Source organism: Dermochelys coriacea, chromosome 4 (genome assembly GCF_009764565.3).
Source record: "Dermochelys coriacea isolate rDerCor1 chromosome 4, rDerCor1.pri.v4, whole genome shotgun sequence".
NCBI classification, from domain to species: domain Eukaryota; kingdom Metazoa; phylum Chordata; order Testudines; family Dermochelyidae; genus Dermochelys; species Dermochelys coriacea.
In genome coordinates, this window is record NC_050071.1 from 119,149,643 (window position 1) to 119,174,959 (window position 25,317).

The window sequence follows — 25,317 nt, forward strand, 5'->3', positions numbered from 1 at the left end:
AGGAGGTATAATAGATATCTCCTGAAAAAGCCACAGGCTAATATTGGATTTGGTTGTTGATGCTCGAGGTCTCTTAGTGATGAGGAGGTTACTTGAGTGACACCTGCAATTTATGTACAAGTTTCAATAAACCTAAATTCCATATAATGGAACATCATCATCAGCTGATGATGATTGCCTCTTGCGGGGAGCTACTGTGACTGATTTGGAAGGAATAGAAGAGAATGTTGTTCTTGAGGCCTGGACCCAGCAAAGTGTTTAACATATGGGTAACATTAAGCATCTGATAAATCCCACTGACTTCAGTGGGAGTACTGATTATGCTCAGTACTTAAATATTTTGCTGGATCAGGGCCTAAGGCTGAAGCAGGAGAAGTATTTCCAGAAAAAAATGTGGCCAAATCCTTGTGTACTGCTGCATATTTTCAAGTCAAATATGTCTTACCAAGTCCCCAATGAAGTGATCAGACAGCAGAGTGGAGTGCAAGACGTTGTTGAGAGCATGGCATATAAAATGCAATGGGCCAGATATATAGCGAGGCTCACTGACATTCGATGGACTGCAGCTGTCGCCGACTGGTACCTACAGGAACTGAAAGAACCACTTGGCTGACCTCCAAAGAGATGGAAGATTTTATCATGAAAAGACATGGCTGCACATGGAGAAGGAAGGCCAGGATACATGGAGAAGAAGACCAATTGATCAAGGTGAAATATGTTTTAGATAGTTCTGTAATGGAATTATTGCAGTACTGCAAAATTCATCAGTGTGGTGTTACAAATCTTTCCTGACATCTGTGATCATTGGTCCACATGCTGCTGTTTAGGCTGACATAATATTGGCTTTTTTTTTGTTTATGCACAATCCTTTTATTATTTTAATTCATTTATTCTTTTAGCTAAGAGCTTTTAAACAAGGGAACGTAATCTATTATAGGTACAACTTTCCAGAGGTTTGCTTGAAGCAACAGAATAAGAAAGCAATAGATGTGATTGTTTGCTATGACTGCATGCATTATTGCTGCTGAAAGCTGGAGACAAATTTTCACATGCCATAGAGAGCGGGGTGCTGGTGGTGGTGGTGTAGTGCAGTAGCATCTAGGGACCCCAATCACAGATCAGGATACCACTGTGCTAGGCACTGTGCAAACACAGAACAAAGAGATGGTCCTTCCTCCATCGATCTTATGATGAATTCTCTGTACTCTTCTCTATTTTCAACCCATTGGCCATTTTCTCATAGAGGCTGTCATCATATGACTAATGGTAACAACATATCTTTCCTTGACTGACTCTTGCATGCCTAGCTTGGCATTTGTTTCACAAAATCGATAGATGAAAAACATCTATATCACTATGATGGATTCCTGGCTGTTATGCCTAGTGGCACCAATGAATCATACCCATGAGCGATGGACAACTCGGGTTGCCACCTGGCTGGTTTTTGTAGTGCCTTGCTGGTTAAAAGATTTAATGTGCTAGGGGTGGGAGGTTCCCTTGGGACATGTTAAAGTGCTCTACAATTCACACCCCCTGCTGTCCAGACTGCAGCTCCATGTTAGGCTAACATAAGAAAAATTATTAAATTACATAAAAAATGCATGTGTGTGTGTGTGTGTAAAGTGGTTCTCTAAAACATTTGAGTAAAACTAACTATAGTCATCACTAGGATCCTGTTCATTGGTATAACTCTTTTGCCTAGAGGCCCCAGTGTGCTGAGCACTCTGTAAACAGAGACAACGCTGTCTCCAAAAGCTTCAATCTAAAGAGACACAACACATAGAGGGGTGAAGTGACTTACCCAAGGTCACCAGCAGAGCTTAGAATAGAATCCTTCTCTGCTCCCAGTCCTGCATCCTGACCACTAAACTATGCTGAAGTCAATGAGATTTCAGGGCATTTCGCACCTTGCAGGTCTGGGCCCCTCAGAAAGTTTTCTCATCTGAAGGCTGATGTAAACTGTAGGTCTTGATTGTAGAATCCTTGCTCGTGTTGTGGAGCACTTATGCAAGTAGTCCCACTGACCCCCATGTGAGAGGGATCTATAATTGGACCAATTCAAATAAACAACACACTGCTCCAACAGTATAATTCTACCCTAACATTTTCCCTTCTATGCTTCCCCCCCCCCCCCTTAGTGCTGTCAGTTTTCAGCAGAAGCCACAGCAAGTTGCTTTCAATCAACAGCCGTGGCTCCACAGCAAGCAACAAAAGTAACAAATTTCCCTCAGAGCAAGCACACTCTGATTTTATTCACGCACAGACATACATTCCAGAGCCCAATCTCCCAGCACATCAAGACACAGGCTGCAAACTGTTCTGAAACAAAACAGATAAGCAAGTAGAAACACTTTCCTCCCCTGCTGAGAACAAACACACCAGCAACAGAGTGACAGATTCTGCCTACCTGCTGCAATAGCTCCTCTCTCCAAACTGAGGGCCTGATCTTGCAAGGTACCAAATACACTCTGCTGTAAGGGGAATCGGAAGCACTCAGTGTACTGGCTTATGTATTCAGCACCCTCACAGATTTGGGGCCCTGGTCTGTGGCCAAACAATCAAAATTATTCTTCAAAGATTTAATCCTGATTTTCATTGAAGCCAATAGGATTTTTGCCTTTGAATTCAAAGGGAGCTCTTGCCTGTGCTCTTGAAAGGCACTCATAGCCATTAAGGCCAGAAGGGACGATCATGATCATCAAGTCTGACCTCCTGCACATTGCAGGCCATCGAATCTCTCTCACTCACTGTAATAGACCCCTAACCTCTGGCTGAGTTAAAGACTTTAAGTTACAGAGAATCCACAGTTTACTCTAGTTCAAACCAGCAAGTGACCCGAGCCCCGTGCTGCAGAGGAAGGTGACCCCCCTCCAGGGTCTCTGCCAATCTGACCAGGAAGAAAATTCCTTCCCAGCCCCAGATATGGTGATCACTTAGATCCTGAGCATGTGCACGAGACCCACCATCCAGACACTACAGAAAATTCTTTCCCAGGTAAGCCAGAGCCCTTCCCCTCGAGTATCCCATCTTGGGCTGTTGTTAATAGCAGGCAGGGATAGGTCATATGCTGTTGTAGGCAATCTCATCCTGCCATCCCCACTCAGTCAGCTAATGAAGGATGGGGAAGTCAATGATTGGTGTGAAATGATAATTACTGATAAATTGCCTGTCACAGCAAAAGACGTGTCAAAATACTGGCTGTTAGAAAAGCATCCCCAGTGTTCTAGATGTAGCTGTATTACATTGGGGGGGAGAGGGGGAGAGAGAGAGAGAGAAAAAAAAATCATTACCTCATCATGACTACTACCGCATTAAGCAGTAAAGCGTATTAAACACCTAATATTAAAGGGGATGTAAACCACTAGTCACCAGCATTGGTTTTGAGAAAGGAAGACTGAAGCTGTTTTCATTGCTGGGGAAGTGGCTGCACAGCTTGCAAATAAACCAGCAAAGCACCCAAAGCTGGCTGGCTCAGGGAAATCTCTATCAGCTGATCCATCTTCCTTATCTGTGGATTCACACCAGTGCTGCAGCCTGACTTCCCTTGGGATGACTACTGGTAGCCGGGGAGGGTGGGGGGCGCTAGAAGTTGTTTTCAAGACTCCATAACAGCTTTGCCAGAAGAAGCTGCTTAGCGGACATGCTGGATTGGTGCATCTCTTGGCTGTTTCAGCCATGGCCCATCCCTGGCCAATACCATCCATGCTTTGTGGGTGGTGTTGGACACTTGCTCCCTCAGCAGAGGAGAGGATTCAATCACTTTCCATTGGCCCACCCTCCTCTGCTACTGGCCTTTTGGCTGCTGCGGCTCAGCTCGGTCTATTAGTCTCATTTTATAGATGGAGAAACTGAGGCAGAGAGGGTAACTGTTTTGACACATGTCACATACAGCCAGCAGCAAGGTCAAAATTAGAATGTAGGAGTCCCTGGCTCTCAGTCTCATGCTAGCGAATGCTGCCTCTCAAGCACTATAATAAACTGCCCATAATAAAGTATAATTGTTTTAGAGCTGACATCTGCCCACTCTGGGTAGGGTAATGATGCTCTCAGTACCTGCCTCCAACAGTCCTTGTACTGAGTCCCTGAGCATAAGGTTAGATGTTATGACTAGTGCTTGACAGGGTGAGTATTTCTGGTACCTTCTCTCCACCTGTGTAGGGTGTAGGCAAAGTCTGACATTTTTTTCAGCATTACCAAGAGCTGGATTCTGCTTCCACCAGCAGTTTTACACCAGAGTAACTCCAGTGATCGGAATGAACTTGGAGCAGAGAATTGAAGCCAGCTCCTCCAAGTCCCAGGCTAGCACCGTAACCACTGAGCCATCCTTCTTCGAGGAATAGCAACATGAGGAATAGTACTGGAAAATCTAACTTTCAGTGATGTTTCACAGATTTTCAGAGGTGCCTCTTACTTTATCAACAATGAACTTTCCCGTTCCTGTGCTGAGAAACATGGGTACAGTGTCACTACAGGTTAGATATACTTACTCTATAGTAGGCATTACTCCAGAGGAGCAGGACTGGACCACAGAAGAGTGAACTGCTTTCTATTGTAAGTCGCTTCTGTTACATACTATAGAGAAAATATTGATTAGGATATACTAATGCAGGATTTAGAGTAACTAATGTCAATTTATTAGAAAGTTACAATGGGCCCAGTCATGCTAGCACTGAAGTGTATTGCAAACCTAAGGCTATGTGAGAAGAAGATTTTGCCCATGGTCAAAAGTTCTTGAGGTAAATTCATCCCTGACCTGACTCCATTTAAATTTTATACATTTACTATCTCAGTCTACTACCTCATTCCCTGGAAAAATAATGGAGCAGGTCCTCAAGGAATCCATTTTGAAGCACTTGGAGGAGAGGAAGGTGATCAGGAACAGTCAGCATGGATTCACCAAGGGCAAGTCATGCCTGCACAACCTGATTGCCCTTCTATGATGAGATAACTGGCTCTGTGGATATGGGGAAAGCAGTGGATGTGATATATCTTGACTTTAGCAAAGCTTTTCATACAGTCTCCCACAGTATTCTTGTGAGCAAGTTTTAAAAAAGTATGGATTGGATGAGTTGACTATAAGGTGAATAGAAAGCTGACTAGATCGTCGGGCTCAATGCACGGAGTGGAAAATACAGGAGCAGGTATAAATACATGAAAGGATGGGAGTTGTCTTACCAAGTGTGAGGTCAGCCTAATGAGAAAATTATGTAGGCATTCAATTTTAGGTTCTGATTTTCAAAGGCAGTTGGAAAAGCATATGGGTAATTGTTCCCGGAGAGTTGCTAAAAGACCAACAAGAGTAAGAAGGAGGGAGACTAAGATTGTACACTGGAGTCCAGGCTTTTCTGGGTAAACCCAAACCGAGGATTCTTCTTGTTGTGCATCTGTTAAGCACTGAGAGGTTGCTCAGTGTTATACAGAACAAAAAGGAGAGACAGATACACTGTCCATAAGGAGCTTACCTTCTCAGGGGATGATGTTACTCCCATTCATGGTACTGGAAATTTGCCATTGATTTCATTCGGACTTGTATTGGGCCTTGACTGTGGATTGGGTGGCAGATCAGCTGATGCTTCTGATGCTGTAGCTCTGTTTCTAGGGATACCACAGCAGGAACAATACAATCATAGAATTAAAGGACTGGAAGGGATCTCGAGAGGTCATCTAGTCCAGTCCCCTGCACTCATAGCAGGACTAAGTATTATCTAGACCATCCCTGACAGGTTTGTCTAACCTGCTCTTAAAAACCGCCAATGATAGAGACTCTACAACCTCCCTAAGCAATTTATTCCAGTGCTTAACTACCCTGACAGGAAGTTTTTCCTAATGTCCAACCTAAACCTCCCTTGTGGCAATTTAAGCCCATTGCTTCTTGCCCTATCCTCAAAGGTTAAGAAGAACAATTTTTCTCCCTCCTCCTTGTAACAACCTTTTAAATACTTGAAAACTGTTATCATGTCCCCTCTCAGGCTTCTCTTTTCCAGACTAAACAAACCCATTTTTTTCAATCTTCTCTAATAGGTCATGTTTTCTAGACCTTTAATCATTTTAGTTGTTCTTCTCTAGACTTTCTCCTATTTGTCTGCATCTTTCCTGAAATGTGGCACCCAGAACTGGACACAGTACTCCAGTTGAGGCCTAATCAGCATGGAGTAGAGCAGAAGAATTATTTCTCATGTCTTGCTTACAACACTCCTGCTAATACATCCCAGAACAAGGTTCGCTTTTTTTGCAACAGTGTTACATTGTTGACTCGTATTAGTTTGTGGTCCACTATGACTCCCAGTTCCCTTTCCGCAGTAATCCTTCCTTGGCAATCATTTGCCATTTTGTATGTGTGCAGCTGGATGAATAATCATTCATGTCAACATTTCTGAAGCTTTTACAGGTAATGAAACTTTTAACCAAAAAACAGTGGCTTTAAGCAGTCTCACCACATTTATTTATGGAAAGTTATAAATTGATTTTGCACTAGTCAACCAGCTGTAGCAGTCTGTATAGTCTGCATGTTCTGTGCTACCCTCTTATACATGTACCACACAATCTCACCCACTGTGGTCAGTTCTGGTCACCCTATCTTGAAAGCCCATGAAAGCTTATGCTCTAATAAATTTGTTAGTCTCTAAGGTGCCACAAGTACTCCTGTTTTTTTTTTTTTTTTGCGGCTACAGACTAAAATGGCTGCTACTCTGAAACCTATCTTGAAAAGTTATACCAGAGTTGGGATGGGGGCAGGGTTTTCAAAGACAAGAGATGAGAATGACAAGGGGCAGGCATATACAATTTTTCGCAAGCAGAGAGATTGAAAACAGTGATACTGTATACTTTGAGAGGAGGTAACGAAAAGGGAACATGCTAAAAATGTGTGTGTTCATAATCACAGGACAGGTGAGAAAAAATAGTACCCCCATTTCACAGAAACTCTATTCCTGGAAGCTAGTAAGTACTTGACTAACTTTACAGATGGGCAATACTTAACTTTTGTTACATTTCTTTCCCAAGGAAACTCAGTGGGTCTTGTGTCATAACAGGACCAGAACCCAGTGTCCTTACCCCAGTCTGCTCAGCAGATTAAAAATTAATATTATTTTCCATGGTGCAACTATTCCCTGGCGGTGATTTTCTATTATCAGAATGGTCTCCCTACATTTCAATGGAAAGTGTAATATGATTGTGTTATAGAAACTGTGAAAAACGCAATGCAATGACTACATTCAAAAGCAAAACACTCTTTTGATTAAATAACCACTGTGAACTCATAAAGGCTATTATCTGGCACTGGAAGGAAATAGCAAGCTGAAACTTCTTTGTTGGAGAAGAGCCCGCAGTGTTTACAAATTGGCCAACACTCATAATTTACCACCATGACTAACAATATTATGCTTAATTGTCTGGTGTATCACTTCTGATAAATATTCTCTTAAAGGGCGTCCCTCCAATTCTTGTTAACGTACAGCTTTAAACTTTCTCAGTTTAATCCTGATCCTGCAGTTGGAGCCACATGGCTGAACCCTTATGCCTTTGAAATCCATCGGGTTCTGCAGCTTCAGTGGCAGGATTGGGGTCTTACAAGGAGACTGGAGGTTTTTATTTGATAGTTCTCATTAACCCTAACAAGGGATCTGAAGATACCAGGGCAGCTTTTGATCTTGGTTACCAGCATAAATCGAAAAAAGAAAAGGAGTACTTGTGGCACCTTAGAGACTAACCAATTTATTTGAGCATAAGCTTTCGTGAGCTAAGTGAGCTGTAGCTCACGAAAGCTTATGCTCAAATAAATTGGTTAGTCTCTCAGGTGCCACAAGTACTCCTTTTCTTTTTGCGAATACAGACTAACATGGCTGCTACTCTGAAACCTGTCAGCATAAATCGAAGTGACTCTGCTGAAGGCAAGAATCTGTCATACAGTATGGAAATGAAATGTCACAATTTTATTCTAACTGTACATTGGGTCCAAACAGCTAGGGACTTTTTTTCAGGTATAATTTTTAAAAATTCAAGTTCATTGTATAACTCGTAAATTTCAGGAATGGAATTAGGCCCAGACCAGGCAAAGCACTTTATTGTATGCACAACTTTAACCAGGTGAGAATTTCTGTTAACATTCATGGGACTACTCGTGTACTTAGGGTTACCTAAGTGCTTTGCAGGATTGGGGCCAAAGTGCATGGCACCTTGCTGGATCCAGCCATAAAAGAGGGATTTATGTTTAAATATTATGTTTACATTTTTTTGACTGAGCATCAAAGTTCACCTAGAAAATCTCTGAGGGATTTTTACAAAGAGACCGAAATAATTTTCCCTGCTCTTTAGAGTTTTTAATTTAAATTTTCTACAGAAAAAGCCAATAGTTATTGTATATCTCCTTTTGCATTCAAGACACTGAATAGTTTACTGTGGCAGCTTTTCTTCTAGAGCTTGATCTAAAGATGGGTATCTTTCCATTAATATCAATGAGCTTTGCATTCGGCTTCTAGTGCACAAATCATGAAGGCAAAAGCTGGTCAGGTCAAAGTTAACTGTGAATTTAGGTTTTGTAAAAATAAACTTTTACAAAATATAATACTAATGGGAATGTCATTCATGTTTTTTTAAATTCTAATGTTAATTAGAAAACAAACATTTCCCAGCACTGTTTGCAATCCAAACATGGAAGCTTTCTGCTAGTGCAGATGACAAAGCTTTCTCTGGGGCTAGTCTGAGACTGGGGAATGAACTTGTACACGAACTCAGGGCTATCACAAACCTTACTACCTTCCTCTCCGGTTTGATCTACCTTCTCAAACACACACACACACATAGCCACATGTATATTTAAAACACAATACCCTATCAAAACACTACATGTAATTCTTCCCAGGACGAGGGTGACAGAGAATGAACTACCTGTAATAGATGTTAGTGATGTCTCTTAATGCACTACTGGGAAAGGCTCAAATGCTACAGTGATGAGGGTAGTATAAGAACCCAGAACATAAGAATGGACAGACTGGGCCAGACCGATGGTCCATCTAGCCCAATATCCTGTCTTCCTACAGTGACCAATGCCAAGTGCTTCAGAGGTAACGAACAGAAAAGGTAATCATCAAGTGATCCATCCCCTGTTGCTCATTACCAGCTTCTGGCAAACAGGGACTAGGGACCCTTCAGAGCATGGTTTTGCATCCCTGCTGATCTTGGCTAACAGCTAGCCTGTGTAGAATAAAATGTGAATCTGAAAGGGAAAGCGATGAGGAGTTGATTACAGACAAAAACGAACTTGTTCATTTTCCAAGCTGTCAGAAATCCAAAAAGGAAATAAATGACATAAATAGTGGAAAGGAAATTATAGTTATGATTTTTTAAATTTAAATTGTTATGAATAATAGAGTTAAGGAATTTTGCTCCTTATTGTTCCCTCCCTGCCTATGGGCAGAGAGAAACCAGGGCAGGCAGATCTGGCTGGGAAGGAGCCACAGAAGAGGAGGAAGGACTGACTCTGTAGTATGATCCTTCCCTTGATTACTCAGAAGCCCTTCTGTGGGTGCATCATAGGGACTGGTCTCCAGAGATAGAGAGGGGCTGGAGCTGGAGGACTGGCTGTCTATGTCTGTTCTCTACAGCATTGCTCCCTTTATTTGTATTAATTTAGACGGAATAAAGGGTTAAAGGGTTAACATAACTCAGTTGCTGTCCAACATTAAATAGTGTTAAAGAATAGTGGTATACAGAGACCTCAGCCTGCTTAGCACTATGGCAAACACACCATTAAAATCCTTGTGACCTTTTATTAAAGATACAGAAAAGAAGAAAAAACTGTTCAAGTATTTGAAATGTAAAGTATTAAATAAAGTTTTCATTTTTGCAACATCCTTTGATCCCTTTTCCTTTAGCTATAGATGATTTTTAGAAGGACTCCATCCTCCACCCCCATTGTTTGACAGTCTCTCTTAGCTGGTAATAACTGTCATCTCAGGAGTCCCATGTCTGGGATTCAGCTGGATCCAGTAGGGGTAGCAATGTCACCTGGGTCTCTCTCTCTCTCTCACACTGTCCCAGTCTGGTCAGGACACCTCTCAGGATCAGGATGATGAAGGCCCAGGGTCCCAGTAGATTGTTGGGATGGCTCGCACCTCTATCTATTCTTTCATACTGTCCCCACAAAATCTTTCTTTTAAGGACCCAAAAAGGGAATGATGGGTGAACCAGCCCACCCCACCATTGTTTTGTTCACCAATTAGGCCTAATATCAGATATACCAATTTTGGCTCATTAACTTCTGGCTCCAGATCTCCTGTTCTTAACGAGCATAATTTTCACATAGTCCTTGAATCATATCAATTTAGCCTTTTTGTTTTAGACTAATTCAATTATTCTGACTCCCTTTCATACCTTTTCCTAGCAACTTTTGTTATTATAGGTTATTGTAGCATGTTATGAATTTTGACATAGTTTTTAAACTTGAGCTCACAATTTGGGTAAATTTGTGGGCCCAATTATCACAACACCTCCCACACCCTCAAATACCCTAGGATTTCCTGGAGTGAGATAAGGCTGAGCCCATCTGCATTAGCTTACATAGGGTTGTCCTCTCTCAAACAAACTCTTCCTGAGGGGAGGGGTTCCGCGGGCAGTAGGCATGGGGGAACAGCCTTTCGGCCTCTGAACAGATGACCCTGGCCTCTCACAGGTGTCTTGAAATCTTGGAAAACCCATTGGTTTAGGGGGAAGACCCCCTATGTGTTCTCTTCCTCTCCTTCCACTAGAACAATTAATGGAAACTGTGCGTGGAATTTCAGTTTTTCTCCTATGCAATATGGGCTTTGACTTTGAAACATATATGATTTTTGACATTGAATGGTTTGCATTTTTTATTACAGTATTAATAATATTTTGAGGATAAATGATTGTAGAATTCAGGCCAATCTCTGTAAATAAATACCTATGTTATCCAAGAAGGGGTTCATTAATGGACATTATTTGTTAAGATTCTCAAGTTGATATTTCTTAGGAATGTCCAGAAAATGACATGTAAAAAAAAATCTCCACATGTAAAAATATAATTGAGTTAAATACAACTAGAAGTTCCTGTTAGTGGATGATGATAATACTTAGCTCTTAATACCTAGTTCAGATGGGAAGCTAAGGCACAGGGAGGTGTAGTGACTTGTTGGCTACGATAACAATCCTAAATTACTCCCAGAGTAACAGAACTGCTCAAATTCATCTCCTTCCTTATAATGATCACCCTTGCGGCTGGATGATTACATGTCAGAGAGTACCACTGAACTGGAGCCAAACCCTGACATCCTCACTCAGTAAAACTCTTGCTGAAATCAAGAGGTTTGGACTAAATAAGCAAGATTTGTTGACTTCCTTGGGAGCAGCAGGTGCTCAGCACCTCTCAGGAAGAAGTGCCTAATGCAGTATTCTGTAGGGTTCATAAATATGATTATTTTATAGTGACTATTTCCCCAGGAATCAAGTCTGATTGGAAGGTGAACGGAATCCTGGAGATGGAAAGGCCAGATGAAAAAGGAATGAAGACTTGAAAGAAGTCGCCATGAAAATAACTGAATGTAGATGAAAGCATTGGGAGGCAACTTGTGAAAGATTGGATCCTCATAGAGAAGAAGATTTAGGGATGACACTAAAGCAAACTGACAACAAACAGATGAAGTTGTGCAATCTAAAATCCTGAAAAATGTAGGTATAGAGGCTTTAGATGACAAAGCATCTGCAAATATGCTAGTTGAACATTAAGCCAAGATTAGCATGTTCACTACAAAGCTGAGGATAGAGCCATTGCAAAACACACAAGATGGAGTAGTCAAGAGGAAAGACTAAGAGAAGACTCTTAAAAACGTGCACACAGATCCAGTTGAGTACCCTGGCTTCAGAAACTTGTTTCTTATGATCTAGAAGATTCAACAGAGAAGTTTGAACCAAGCAAATTTCCTTGGCATGACCTCATCTATGGCCATATGATAAAGCACTTTGGGAAGAAGGCTAAAGCCAGGTTAGAGATGGGATCAACAAAGATCCACTGTTGGGAGCAGACTTTAACACCCATCCATGCTTTTGAATGTAATATTGTAAGGACAGTGATACTCTTCAGATGTAACACTTGGGATCAAGCCTTTACAAAGGACCCTGTAAGAGTTGCTGAGTTCATTCTTGAACTTCATGGCCTGCTATGATAGTTGTGGGACAAGAGAACTCAGCATTTCTCAAACTCATCTCTCCTGGGGTTTTTCCAGCATACGCTGAAGCACTGAGGCAAAAATTTTGACAGGAGTCAGAAAATAAGACACACAAAGTGTGCTAATTTGTAGTGTGGTTAGTTTGCTCAGAATTCTATCAACTTCATGAAAAAAACTCATACAGATACAGACAGACATCATCTTCCTTTCCAAATGCAAACAAAATTTGTTAGTCTCTAAGGTGCCACAAGTACTCCTTTTCTTTTAAAGAAAAGAAACTCACCCCCCTCCACCACTAGAACTGGAGAATCTCCTCTATAAAACTATACATACAAGAGAATTAGATTGTGTCTATTTAACAGCACCCACAACAAAAAGCAGCAGTTTAGCATCCAGACGACTGTTGTTGTGCCCTGATTAGGTACCTTAGGCTGACTTCCCCTTATACCTAGCAATAATGATCACACAACTGCCCGTTTTATTGCACAGACAAGAGTGTGTTTAGTTGAGCCAGCAGGTGGCATTGTAAGGCTGGATATCTCAAATATTTACTGGGGGAGGCGGTGTTTGTGTCGACTCGTTAACCCTTTCTGCGCTAGGCTCAAGTCCAGCTAATGATCCCCGCGCTCTCTTGGGCTGGGCTCTGCCTTTTCCCATTTGTTTAATTGCATGTTGTTTACGGCAGATCCTCCTCATCTGCAGCTGTAAGATCAGCCCAGGAGCAGAAATAAACGTGCCGTGATCTGCCATGGGCCACTTTGTTTCCCAGCACGTCTCATGTATGACTCCATCCCTTGGCACACGCAGCTGGAGAGACTTGCCCAACCTGTACCTCCGACCGGGCCCCAAATTCCACTGCTCTACGTGCCCCAAGGGGTGAGATATGCAGCAAACTTGAGCAACCGGCCATTCCCAGAACATTACCGTGCGATTCCCGGAGTGATGGACCATTCGTTTGCAGACGTCGCCTCGCTTATTAAGGATGAGCCGGAACAAGTCAATAGAGATCGCCCTCATGCACAAACCACACTCTTCACTGCCACCGGGCAGTGTCTGAGGAAGATACGGTGTCCGCGGAAAGTTGGATCCTCCCAGATTTTAACCCCAGATCCCCAAATTCCATTACCCAAATGGCGAACAAAGTCTAGCAGCTCCTAGTGAGCCAAAAAGCCTCCCAGCCCCCAACACGACAGTGCCACAAAAAGCCCCGGATCCGCCACCTGGATCCAGACAATTTTTGGTCTCAGTCACGAAATGCTACCACTTAAATGGAGATCTTATTTAGTTGCTCCTACTTCACCTTTCAACTCTAGACCCTCATATACCACAGCACCTCAAAAACTCAGCTCCGGGCCTGGCTGCAAGTTTTTGCAGCGTAGTATCTTGGGATCCAGAGTATTCTGGTGGACTAGAAGAAGTGCCTAGATGCTAAATGTAGACAACAAAAGTATGTGGGGGAAGGGGGTTGCCACCTAATATTCGGCCCACCCGGGGGGATACAGGTGCTGAACCGGGGTTTCTGCAGCTTTCTTACAGCAGACGTTGGAGTTCAGAGTTGGGGTCCAGCTTTCTTACAACCGGAAGCTGCTTTTGTGGAAAAGAGGAAACGCTTGTGTCTTTGGATGATCGGATTTCTGTGTTTATAGGCTGTATTTGGCAAGTGTTTGCAGCGAGTTTGCACTGCGGTGCGGCAGAGTTCTGGTTTCGATACCATAGGACGGGGCGGGGGTCGACTTTTCTCTGTTTGGCCAGCGGAACTGGGGGGGGGGGGAGTGGGGCCAAAAGTTGGCTGGAGCTAGCAGGATCTTGGTGCTGGAGCTTGGTGTTTGTAGCTCTGACGTGCTGGGCTGCACGGGGGTCCGGGACCAATAGGAGTGGCTACAATGTCCTCACTTTAGGCAGCGGAATTTGGGATCTTGGGTACCAAGCTCAGCAGGATCCAGGTAGATCCAGCTTTTACCTTTTACCAAAGGCAACCATCAGCAGGACCTACGCCCCCTCCCTCCTTCCCTCCTTTCAGCTCTCCCCCCTCCCCTGACTGTCTGCTATGAAATATGGATCAAGTTAGTAAGTAGCAGCAGCAATTCCTGTCAGAGGGAGATGGATCACTTTCATTTCGCAGGATGATTTCTAACCCCGCCGAGGATTCCCCCAGCAGCCGCAGCCCGCCTCGGAGCGGCGATCGGAAGAGAGTCCTGGGCGTGGAGGGGAGGTTGAAGCCGTGAGAGCATGGAAGGGGATGCGGGGACTCCCTCCTAGTTCCAGAGCGAGCGAGAGTCGGGGAGGGCCCTGAGACCGGGACGCTGCTGGGAAGTGCGATCAACCCCCCCCCTCCCCCCCACCGCTAGTTGGGCTGGGTTTCTTTGGCCGGAATTCGCCCCCTTCTCCCCTTGGGATGCTGGCCGTTCCCCCCGTGGAGATTGTGGCTGGGGATGTGGAAGAAGCTGTGGAATAATATGGGTGGCAATCACTCCCACAAAACTCCCGTGTTTGATGAGAATGAAGATGGTAAGTAAGGAGCTGTCCATTGTCCCTTGTGCTGCCCCAGCCTCAGATTTTGCCCCCACCCCACCCGCTTCTCCCCAAGCTGCCCTTTCATTGCTGCTTCCCATCTCGCCTCATAGGTTGTGCTTTCCTCCCTATTTCACGTGTCAAATATTTGTATTAAATCCTTAGGTTCAAAGCAACATGATCACCCTTAGCGGTTCAGGGGCTTGGTAACACTCCCTTCCCTTTTAATAATCTCCAGTCCAAGATTTGTTTGGGTCACTCAGGGGTTTATTGTCCTTGGGCTACAATAAATAAACGGACTCAGTTAACAAAAATCGTGTCTATCCTATCTTTATGTAGCACTAATTGTTCACTCTTAATGTAGCTAATTGCTCAATTTCACACTGTCCACCAGGATGCACGCCACATATAGTTGCATATGTTTGTGAATGAAGTTCTGACTTGAATTGGAGGAGAGTTTCTTTCCATTTTCCTGTCCAACTGATTCTTTGCATTAGCGTGTTATTACATATTTTAAATAGTGATGCATGGTCTCATCAACATTATACATTTCCCCCCTACTTTTTGAAACTTTGAGTCTCCTATGTTACATGGAGATTTCACTCTTTCATAGATAATAGTGTACTCTGTATCCTATATTTAAAAAAGTGCTTTGAACTAGTAGAAGAGCTTTTATTAAGTATGATGGTTCTTTAATACTTAAATTTATGTATATTTCTCTTAAAATAATATTTAATTAAAATTTTGCAACTGCTTGAATTCAACCACCTTAGCTTTCTGAAGTAGGGAGAATTTATGTTATACTTTTAAGTATGTCATCACTGATAATGCTTTTGATGGAATATATATCTGTGCTAGCTATTTTTGTATATCTGGAGAGTTCATACTGAATTTTGAACATGTTCATTTCCCAATAGTTCTAAACTCACTAAAGGATATAGATTTTATTCAAGGGATGTTATGGCACAACAGATTATATTGCACTGTCTTAGTTTATTTGTAATGTGTCTGTAATACATCTTTCAAAACTCTCCAGTAATATGATCTTCTGAAGACACTTAAGACATTTTTATTGTTCTGTCAGTATAGAGGAATTGGGGAAAATTTAAAGAAGTTAAAAAGTAGATCCTCATTAATTCTCATTTCAGACACAAAACCCAGTTGTTGCTCCCTACTTCTCAGCAAAGATTTAATAGTAGAGTACTGAGATGAGAGATCATAATAATAAGACCTCATTACTTTTACAAAATACATGGCATCTTATTTAGTAGATGACTGTGTTTTGTGGATTGATATTGTTGATTGTTCAGCATCGGGGCAAAATTGAGTAATTCAGCAAGGGTCGCTCAGGCTATGTCTTCATTGCAACAATGGTGTGCGTACATCAAGATAGCTCTCTTGGTGTAAAATCCTACTGGAGACAAGGCACAGGTAGTTTAAGTCCATGTAGCTAGACGAGACAGACTCCAGGTGGAAGGCATAGTGTTGACCACAAGTAGCTACATCAAAGTAAAAACTACTTGTGCTTTGTCTTCACTAGGATTTTACATCAGGAGGGCTATCTTGAGTTAGCTTGTCTCAATGTAACACACCACTTTTTGCAATGAAGCCTCAGTCATCAGTGCAAATAAACACATTTCAGCTGTGAATTCGTATGAAGATAACTTCATGCCATTTTGTTCTTTTCCTACAGAAAACCATTTCCATTGTGCAATTAGTAATTATGCTAAAATAATCATATTTCATATAATGTAGATGTATTTTGCTAAGATGTCTATCAAATTATTATTTATTCTTTGTTTTTATTAATTCTGGAAGCTTCTAACAACAACTTCATGTTTGCTTTTAAAGTAGTATGTTTACAACAGACTTCCAGTTCAGAAGAGTTCATTTATATTGAAATGCTAGCTTATTTTATTAGAAACAGTGTTTCTGTTGTTTCTATAATGACAGTATATAATGGCATTGGCTGAGTTATAAATAAGCATTTAAGGTGGGATTTTCCAAAATGCCTAAGTGATTTAGAAAAAAACAAGAAGTCCGGTGGCACCTTAAAGACTAACAGACTTTAAGGTGCCACCGGACTCCTTGTTGTTTTTGTGGATACAGACTAACATGGCTACCCCCGATAGGTGATTTAGGAGCACAAAACCCTTTGGTCTTTGCAAGCTGCACCTTTAGGCTTTAATCCAAAACACTTTGTACTTCATTTTTGTCACCAGACCCAAGTGTGTCACTGTTTACCTAACAGAGTCTGTGCTATACAGAGTGCTGAAGATGCAATACGAACAGGAAAAAATATAGTAGCAACCAAGGGTAGCTTCATTGTTGGAGATGGGCTAATTTTGCCTGATAATAATAATACTTATCAGTACAAGTATAATCAAAATGAATGGGAGTTGTATATGCATATTTGAGGGCCTAACTGGAACAAAATGATTCAATGTATTGGACACGGTGTTGCTGGTTTCACCATGTGATGGGCAGAGAAATACATATGTCAGATGGCACTCACACATCATAGTGATGGATATGGTATAAAAATCTAGGCATTAAATTGTCTTGTACCATAATTTTTTCCACCAAATGCATCCGATGAAGTGAGCTGTAGCTCACGAAAGCTTATGCTCTAATAAATTTGTTAGTCTCTAAGGTGCCACAAGTACTCCTTTTCTTTTTGCGAATACAGACTAACACGGCTGCTACTCTGAAACCTACCATAATTTTGTTAATGTAAACAGCTATAGCCTAATGGATTCCTTACACCTAAAGGCTTCTCAATGGGTCACTGTGAAACTGCATGGAGACAACAGGCACCACACTAGTGCCTGATAAAGCCTGGGCAATTCAGTCGTCATAGTCATCAATCCCCCTTTCCCTCAAAGGAGAATTGAGGTTGATTGTGAGGCTCCATTCCCAGGTCTAATCCAACAGTAGAGTTTACCCCTTCAAAATTATCTCTGCCTGTGTCTGTGTTTGGGATAGTAATGGCTTAGCTTTCCAACATCACTGTGAAATGAGTTTTAGAAGAAATTTTGCTAAATTGTTCAAATAAACCACATGTATGTTTTTACAATAAGAGACAGTACATCGATAGTAAACTTGCATTATATAGCAACTTTAATTTGAGGTGTTCAAAGCTCTTTAAAAACATTTACATTCACAAAATCCCTGTAAGGCTGGTCAATATTACTGTATATTATTGCACAATATAATTGTAATCTGGTGTAATAGAAATGGGGTATGATGACATTAATGACCTGGCTAAGGGCTATACAGTGAGTTCTTAATTCAGTACAGCACTTAAACATCTGCTGAAGTCCAACTGACTTTTCTAAATCAAGGCCTGAGTCAGTGGCAATGCCTCCAATTATGCCGAAAACAAAGACCATAGGCTTACTGCTGCATTTCTTTCACAATCATAATCTTATACATTTATAGATTCCAAGACCAGAAGAGACCATTGTAATCCTCTAGTTTGACCCATTTATACCACAGGCCATAGAACCTCCCAAAAATAATTCTTAGAGAGTATCTTTAAAAAAACATCCTGTCTTGATTTACAAATTGCCAGTGAGGGAGAATCCACCCCAACTCTTTATAAATTATTCCAGTTTTTAATTATCTTCCCGGTTAAAAATGTGCACCCTATTTGTACTCTGAATTTGTCTAGCTTCAACTTCCAGCCATTAGGGATTGTGTTATACTTTTCTCTGCTAGACTGAAGAGCCCATTATTAAATATTTGTTCCCCATGTAGGTACTTGTAGACTGAGATATAGTTAACCCTTTAAACTATTTGTTAAGTTAAATAAAGAGACTCGAGGAGCTGACCCATTATAAGGTTAAAAGAAAAGGAATACTTGTGGCACCTTAGAGACTAACAAATTTATTAGAGCATAAGCTTTATGCTTCATGCATCCGATGAAGTGAGCTGTAGCTCACGTAAGCTTATGCTCTAATAAATTTGTTAGTCTCTAAGGTGCCACAAGTACTCCTTGTCTTTTTGCGAATACAGACTAACACGGCTGCTACTATGAAACCTGTCATTATAAGGTTAGGTTTTCTATGTCATAAATTGGAGAGAAGGACCATGAAAATTATTAATCAACATTTTTTTTGAGTTGTGGACACCCAGAACTGGATACAGTATTCGAGCAGTGGTCACAACAGTGCCAAATACAGAGGTAATATAACTCCACTACTCTTACTTGGGATTTCCCTGTTATGCATCCAAGGATTACATTAGCTATTTTGCACTGGGAGCTCATGTTCAGATGATTATCAATCCTGACCCCCAAATCTTTTTCAGAGTTACTGCTTCTGAGGGTAGAGTCTCTTATCTTGTAAGTATGGCCTACATTTTTGTGTGTACATGTATATATTTACATTTAGCCATATTAAAACACATTGTTTGTTTGCACCCACTTTACTAAGCATTCCAGATTGCTCTGTATCACTGACCTGTCCTCTTCATTATTTACCACACCTCCAATTTTTGTGTCACCTCCAGACTTTATACGGATGATTTTATGTTTTTTTCCCGGTCATTGAAAATAATGTTAAATAGTGTAGGGCCAAGAACCAATCCTTGCAGGACCCCACTAGAAACACACCCACTTTTGATGATTCTCTGTTTACAGTTACATTTTGAGACCTATCAATTATCCAGCTTTAAATCTACGTAATATGTGCCATGTTTATTTTAGTCTAGTTTTAAATGTCATGAGGTACCAAGACAAACACCTTACAGAAATCTATGTGTATTATACATCAACATTATAACTTTTCTCAACCAAACTTCCAGTCTCATCAAAAAAGGATATTGAGTTAGCTTGACAGGATCTGTTTTTCATAAACCCATGTTGATTGGCATAAATTGCCTTACCCTCCCTTAATTTTTATTAATCAAAGTCCCTTATCAGCCACTCCCTTATCTTTCCCACATTCAGTGTCAGACTGACAGGCTTATAATTAGCTGGGTATCTGATTTATCATTTTGAAATATTGCCACAATGTTAGCTTTCTTCCAGTCTTCTGGAACTTCCCCAGTGTTCCAATACATATTGAAAATCAGTCAGCTCTTTTAAAACTCTTGGGTGTAAGTTATCTGGCCCTGCTGATTTAAAAATGTCTAACTTCTGTAGCTGTTCTTTAACATCCTCTTGTGATATTAGTGAAATGGAAAGAGTGTTATCATATGATATAACTACATCATCTTTTTCTTTCACCAAAACAAAACTGAAATATTTGTTGAATACCTCTGCCTTTTTTGCATTATTACTGTAGAAATCTCATAATGGACCAAAGTAGTTGAAACAAGGGGTGTGTGTGTGTGTGCGTGTGCATGTGTGCACGTGCAAGGAATGCATGATCTATTCATCCAAATTCTAAATGCTATTTTTTAAGTATTCTGACTTGTATGTCATCCTTGGAAAAGCTTCATGGAAGACCCTCATTTTAAAGGAAGATTTCTGAAGTTGCCAGTAGAATGCAGAGAAGCTGACAATTAAGTGACTAGCTCACCAGACTGACAGCTTGTGATGAATACATAAAGTATATGAAGAAATACTAATGAATAAAAATGTCTGAATTAGCATGGATTTGAGGGGGCTCAGGGTGGTAAATAACAGCTAAGCTATGGCAGAAGTTGGAGCTATTTAAAAGTGAATAGGCAAAACTGACATGTGAGGTTGCAATTTGGAGCAATGGGTAAAGATCGGAATGAATCTGATGCAAAACAGGATATGCAGTGTCTAAGTTCTTGCCAATGATCAGATAGCTGATATCAGCCTATTGCCACATGACTATAATTGATAATGTGTGAAAGATCCACATAATCACTGCAAAGAAGCTGTTCCAATTTAGGACCAAAAATCTGTGTTTCAGAGCGACCTTGCATGTTAGTCCATAACTTTAAAAGAACAGTTACAGTAAAATGAGTCAATAAAATGAACTATGAGTGTTAATACGTACAGTATGGACAAGATAAATTATAATAGCTCCAGACGAAACTAATGAATTCAGAATGGGGATCACCCTTAGTTCTGACTTATATTTTGTTATGTAATTCAAACCTTGGTGAATTCAATCCACTTTATTTTCTTCTTTAGAAGAAGAGTATTCTTACTCCCCACTAGCATTTGTCTTTGGATAGGGATAAAACCCCCCCATTTTAACCTATACAGTTGCTCCAAAGCCATTTTTCTTTGTCTTATTTTTTAAAATAAAATACATTAAATATATATTTTTTAAAGCTGTACCACCTGTGCTCAATATCAAGCTACTGCAGAGATCAAATATAAAAGTAAGAAGCTATTAACATTTTTTCACTTCTGGCTATGCTGATTTATACAATTATCTTTTCTACTTATGTATCAGCCCTTATCAGCTATTTCATTATTATTTGTGTTACTATAGTGCTTAGCAGCCCCAGTGGAGGACCAGAATCCTGTTATGGGAGGGGCTGACAAAAACAGAACTAAAAAACAGTCACTTTCCTAAGAAGCTTACAGTTGAAGTGTAGGACAAGAGACAAAAGGTGGAAATTGGATCCTGAATGGATGACTTCAAACTTAACTACAAGAAGACTGAGGTGATGTTAATAGGAAGGGGGAAAGTGGCAAACTGGCAGATATAACCTAACCCGAAGAAATCAAGCTAGGTCCCAGTCCTGAGAAGCCTTGCGCACAGGCTTAACTTTTGTGCACTGTAAGCAGCCTCACTGACTTCAGTTGGATCACACACAGCGCACAGCTAGGCACAGGTAAAAGTCTTTGCAGTTCTGGGGCCTTTTTCCCCCTAAACTGTGTGCATATAATAATACCCAGCTCTCCTATAGATTTCTCATCAGTAGATCTCAAAGGAGGTAATCATCATCCCCACTTCACGGATGGGGAAACTGAGCCACAGAGGTGAAGTGACTTGTCTAATGTCATCCAGCAGGCTGATGGTAGAGCCAAAGATAGAATGCAGGTCTCCTGAATCCCAGTCCAGTCCTCTAGTCACTAGGGAACACTGATTATATATCAGTTCCCTTGCAACAGGAGAAAGTAGTTTAAAGACTATTATCCCTCAGAAAGACCCTTATCTTGGCAATGAACATATTTCCTTAAGTAAATCTTGGGGCTATAGTCTGCCACTGCTTTTTTAGGCTGAACTCCATTGACTCCAATTAGTTTTGCACATATAATAAATGCAGATTAGTTGCTTTGTAAGCAGAATAGGGTAATGTGTACTGATTTCATCCTCCCCTTCCTGTAAAGAAGGATAAAGCTGTCTTTGTCAGTGGAATTTAGTCTCCAGTACACTAACTATTTCCAAGGACAATATCAACTTCAATATGTGTCGAAGTATCCACTCTGCACAAGGAAACTACTTCACACACACACAAGAATTCTGTGCATTCTTTACATTTGCTGCCAGTAGGTGCAGGTGAGAGGAGAAGCCCGACATTTTCTATCATGGAATAAAGTTGAGTTTTATGTTGATCTTCAGTTGTTTGGCCAAAGATGGAACCAAATTAGGACTGGTTCAGATAAGATTATATTTATATGAATTATAAGTGAGGTTTTGATATTGCAAAACTAATACTGCATTTGGGTTTGCCCATGTCCAATAGTTTCCTTTTCTTTCCCCTCTGACATGTCAGCACATGCAGTGGTAAGGTTCTAGTCCAGCTTAATCTCTTGGTTAAGAAAATTGTTGTCAGCTGGTAAAATTCCCAAAGTTTTACCTTCAGAAATCAGAAATTTTGGCCAGGAAAATAATCATGGCATTAGTTCCTTGAGCGGTAATCAAGAAGTGGTGTTATGGGGGTTTGTTTTTTTGTTTTAGTACTGCCAACGTTTTCCTTTCATAATCTTGCTTTGCAGACATCTGGCAGAAACAAAAAGCTGTCGACCATAGACAGTTTGCAGGACTTCATCAAGTCAGGAAAACCTGCTGTTCTACAATGGTCACCATTAGACAATCAACGCTTGCCAATAGCTTCCATACAAAGATGAAGTGTTCTCAGCATAGAGATATTTTGTGGTATCTCTCAGATAACCTAGTGTGCCAACTGTTAGCAAATGTTAACTTTCCTCCATTTGTTTTATCCAAAATGTACCCATCCTTTTCTCTCTGAATTGCCAAAAGATTTGTTCAGCACTCTAGTCAGCTCCCACTCTGACTAGGGTAACCTTCTCTGGTTTTAATTCCCTCATTGTGAACCCCTCCAGTCTGTTCAGAAAGCAGCTGCTAAATGTATCTGCCTGACCCAGTTAGGCCCTGTAACACTCTTTCTCAGAATACCTGCCCACTGGCGCCAGCTCAAACGTCTCATCCTTAACTTTTAGCTACTTCTTTGCCTATATCTTGGATTTATTGTGTCCTATCATGTCCACTCACGCTATCAGTGATATGATCCTCATGCAGCTCTGTGTTTCCCACTAGCACTGTCCTCTCCATACCTTTTTCTGTGCTATCTATGCTTGAAACTGCCCCCAATCCTAGTTCTCCCATCCTGAACACTGGCCCTCAATCACATCACTCTGAAAGACGTGCGTCTTTTGTGAAGCTCAACCACTAGTCCAGCACTGTCCTCTCTACCTCAACATAGTGTACAAAGTTTATAAGGCTGGTGGGGCAGAGTAGCACCTTTTTATAGGTCTCTTCATGTTTGTCCCAACTGTAACTCTCTCGGTTTGTAAACAGGGCTGTGTTTTGCACAGTGTTTCGAACAGTTTTTAAACAAAAACAGGACCAAATCATGTAGCACAATTGGAATTATGGATTACGGGCTGTGACTGAGGTCCCAGTGGGGGCCAGCTATGGTCACTCAATTAGGGTGAACTGCAAAGAATGGGGCAGACAATCCCCATAAAACTGGTGGATATTCCAATACTTAGATTTACCAAGCCAGCATAAAACAGCTTCTTTGTTACCTTACTGGTTACTCAGAAGTCCAAACAACACAGTTCTCTTAAAGTGATCCAGCTTCAGGCCTCCATCCAGGTACCTAAGTCAAGAATGATGATGATTTCTGAAAATCTTATTTCATCATATAAAAGAAAAGGTTCTACCAATCCCAAAGGATCGGACACATTACCTCCCAGGTTATTGAATATTCCAGGTCTTACCCAAATACACGCTACAGCCAATTCTTATTAACTAAACTAAAATTTATTAAAAAACAAAAGAGAGAGAGAGAGAGAGTATGGCTAAAAGATCAATATACATACAGACCTGAGTTCAGTTCATTGAGGTTCAGATTCATAGCAGAGATGGTGAACTTTGTAGTTGCAAAGAGTTCTTTCAGAAATAATTCAGAGGTTATAGTCCAATGTCCAAATCTCATATTCAGGGTGTACCAGCAAAATTGGGACCTCAGTCTTGTGACTCAAACTTCCCCAGATGAAGCCAAATTAGATCTGAGATGACAGAATCAGGATCCAAGGATATTTTATACAATTTCATGTCCTCTTTGAAAAGTTGGGAGCTCCTCTGGAACAAAAGGTAACTAGCATGCCTTTGAAGGAGGTCCATCACCAGTACTTAGCTTATTAACATAATTATTAACATAAGGCAATTTGCTTGTTCCTCCTCCATTCACAGTACATTTCAAAGGGCGATAAATACTGAGCTATCCCATGTTTACAATTCATTTACCTGCGAAGATGTTCTTTTGATCTCTGAACTATCCGAATACAGAATACACAGTGACTGTTGATTATATTGTGGACCCTACTCATACATTAATAAATACACAAAAACACAAACATTATCTCTCCACATGTCTTTTGAGGGTTATTTATTTTGCAAGATGTTTAACCCTTTCTAGCCATGGGCATGTGTCCCATGGGCATGTGGTAGGTAGGAGGAAAAACAGCACAATAAAGACAGTGGATTTCAAGAAGGCAGACTTTAGCAAACTCAGGAAGTTGGTAGGTAGGATTCCATGGGAAGCAAATCTAAGGGAAAAAACAGTTCAGGAGAGCTGGCAGTTTTTCAAAGACATTATTAAGTGCACAAGAGCAAACTATCTACTGTGTAGGAAAGCTAGGAATTTTGTCAAGAGACCACCCTGGCTTAGCCAGGACATCTCCAATGATCTGAAACTCAAGAGTGCTGCAAAAAGTGGAAACTAGGTCAAATCACAAAGGATGAATATAAACAAATAACACAAGTATGTAGGGACAAAATTAGAAAGGCACAAAATAAGATTAAACTAGCTAGAGACATAAAAGCTAACAAGAAAACATTCTACAAATACGTTAGAAGCAAGAGGAAGACCAAGGACCGGGTAGGCCCATTACTCAATGAGGGGGTAAACACAATAACAGAAAACGTAGAAATGGCAGAAGTACTAAATGACTTTTTGTTTGTTTTCACCAAAAAGTTTAGTAGCAATTGGACATGTAACTTAATGAATGCCAGCGAAAATGAGGTAGGATCAGAGGCTAAAATAGGGAAAGAACAGGTTAAAAATTACTTAGACATGTGAGATGTCTTCAAGTTACCTGACCCTGATGAAATACATCCTAGAATACTCAAGGAGCTGACTGAAGAGATATCTGAGCCATTAGTGATTATCTTCAAAAAGACATGGAAGATGGAAGAGATTCCAGAGGACTAAAAAAGGA

At 40.9% G+C, this 25,317-nt stretch overlaps 1 protein-coding gene across 1 annotated transcript in view; it reads left to right on the forward strand.

The window, feature by feature from the left end:
• Positions 1 to 14,001: 14,001 nt before the first annotated feature.
• STK32B (serine/threonine kinase 32B) overlaps positions 14,002 to 25,317 on the forward strand; it is a 281,996-nt gene continuing 270,680 nt past the window's right edge. Inside the window, exon 1 of the mRNA XM_038399481.2 lies at positions 14,002 to 14,690. Coding sequence (XP_038255409.1) covers positions 14,615 to 14,690 — 76 coding nt within the window. The 5' untranslated portion in view covers positions 14,002 to 14,614. The remainder of the gene's footprint in view (positions 14,691 to 25,317) is intronic.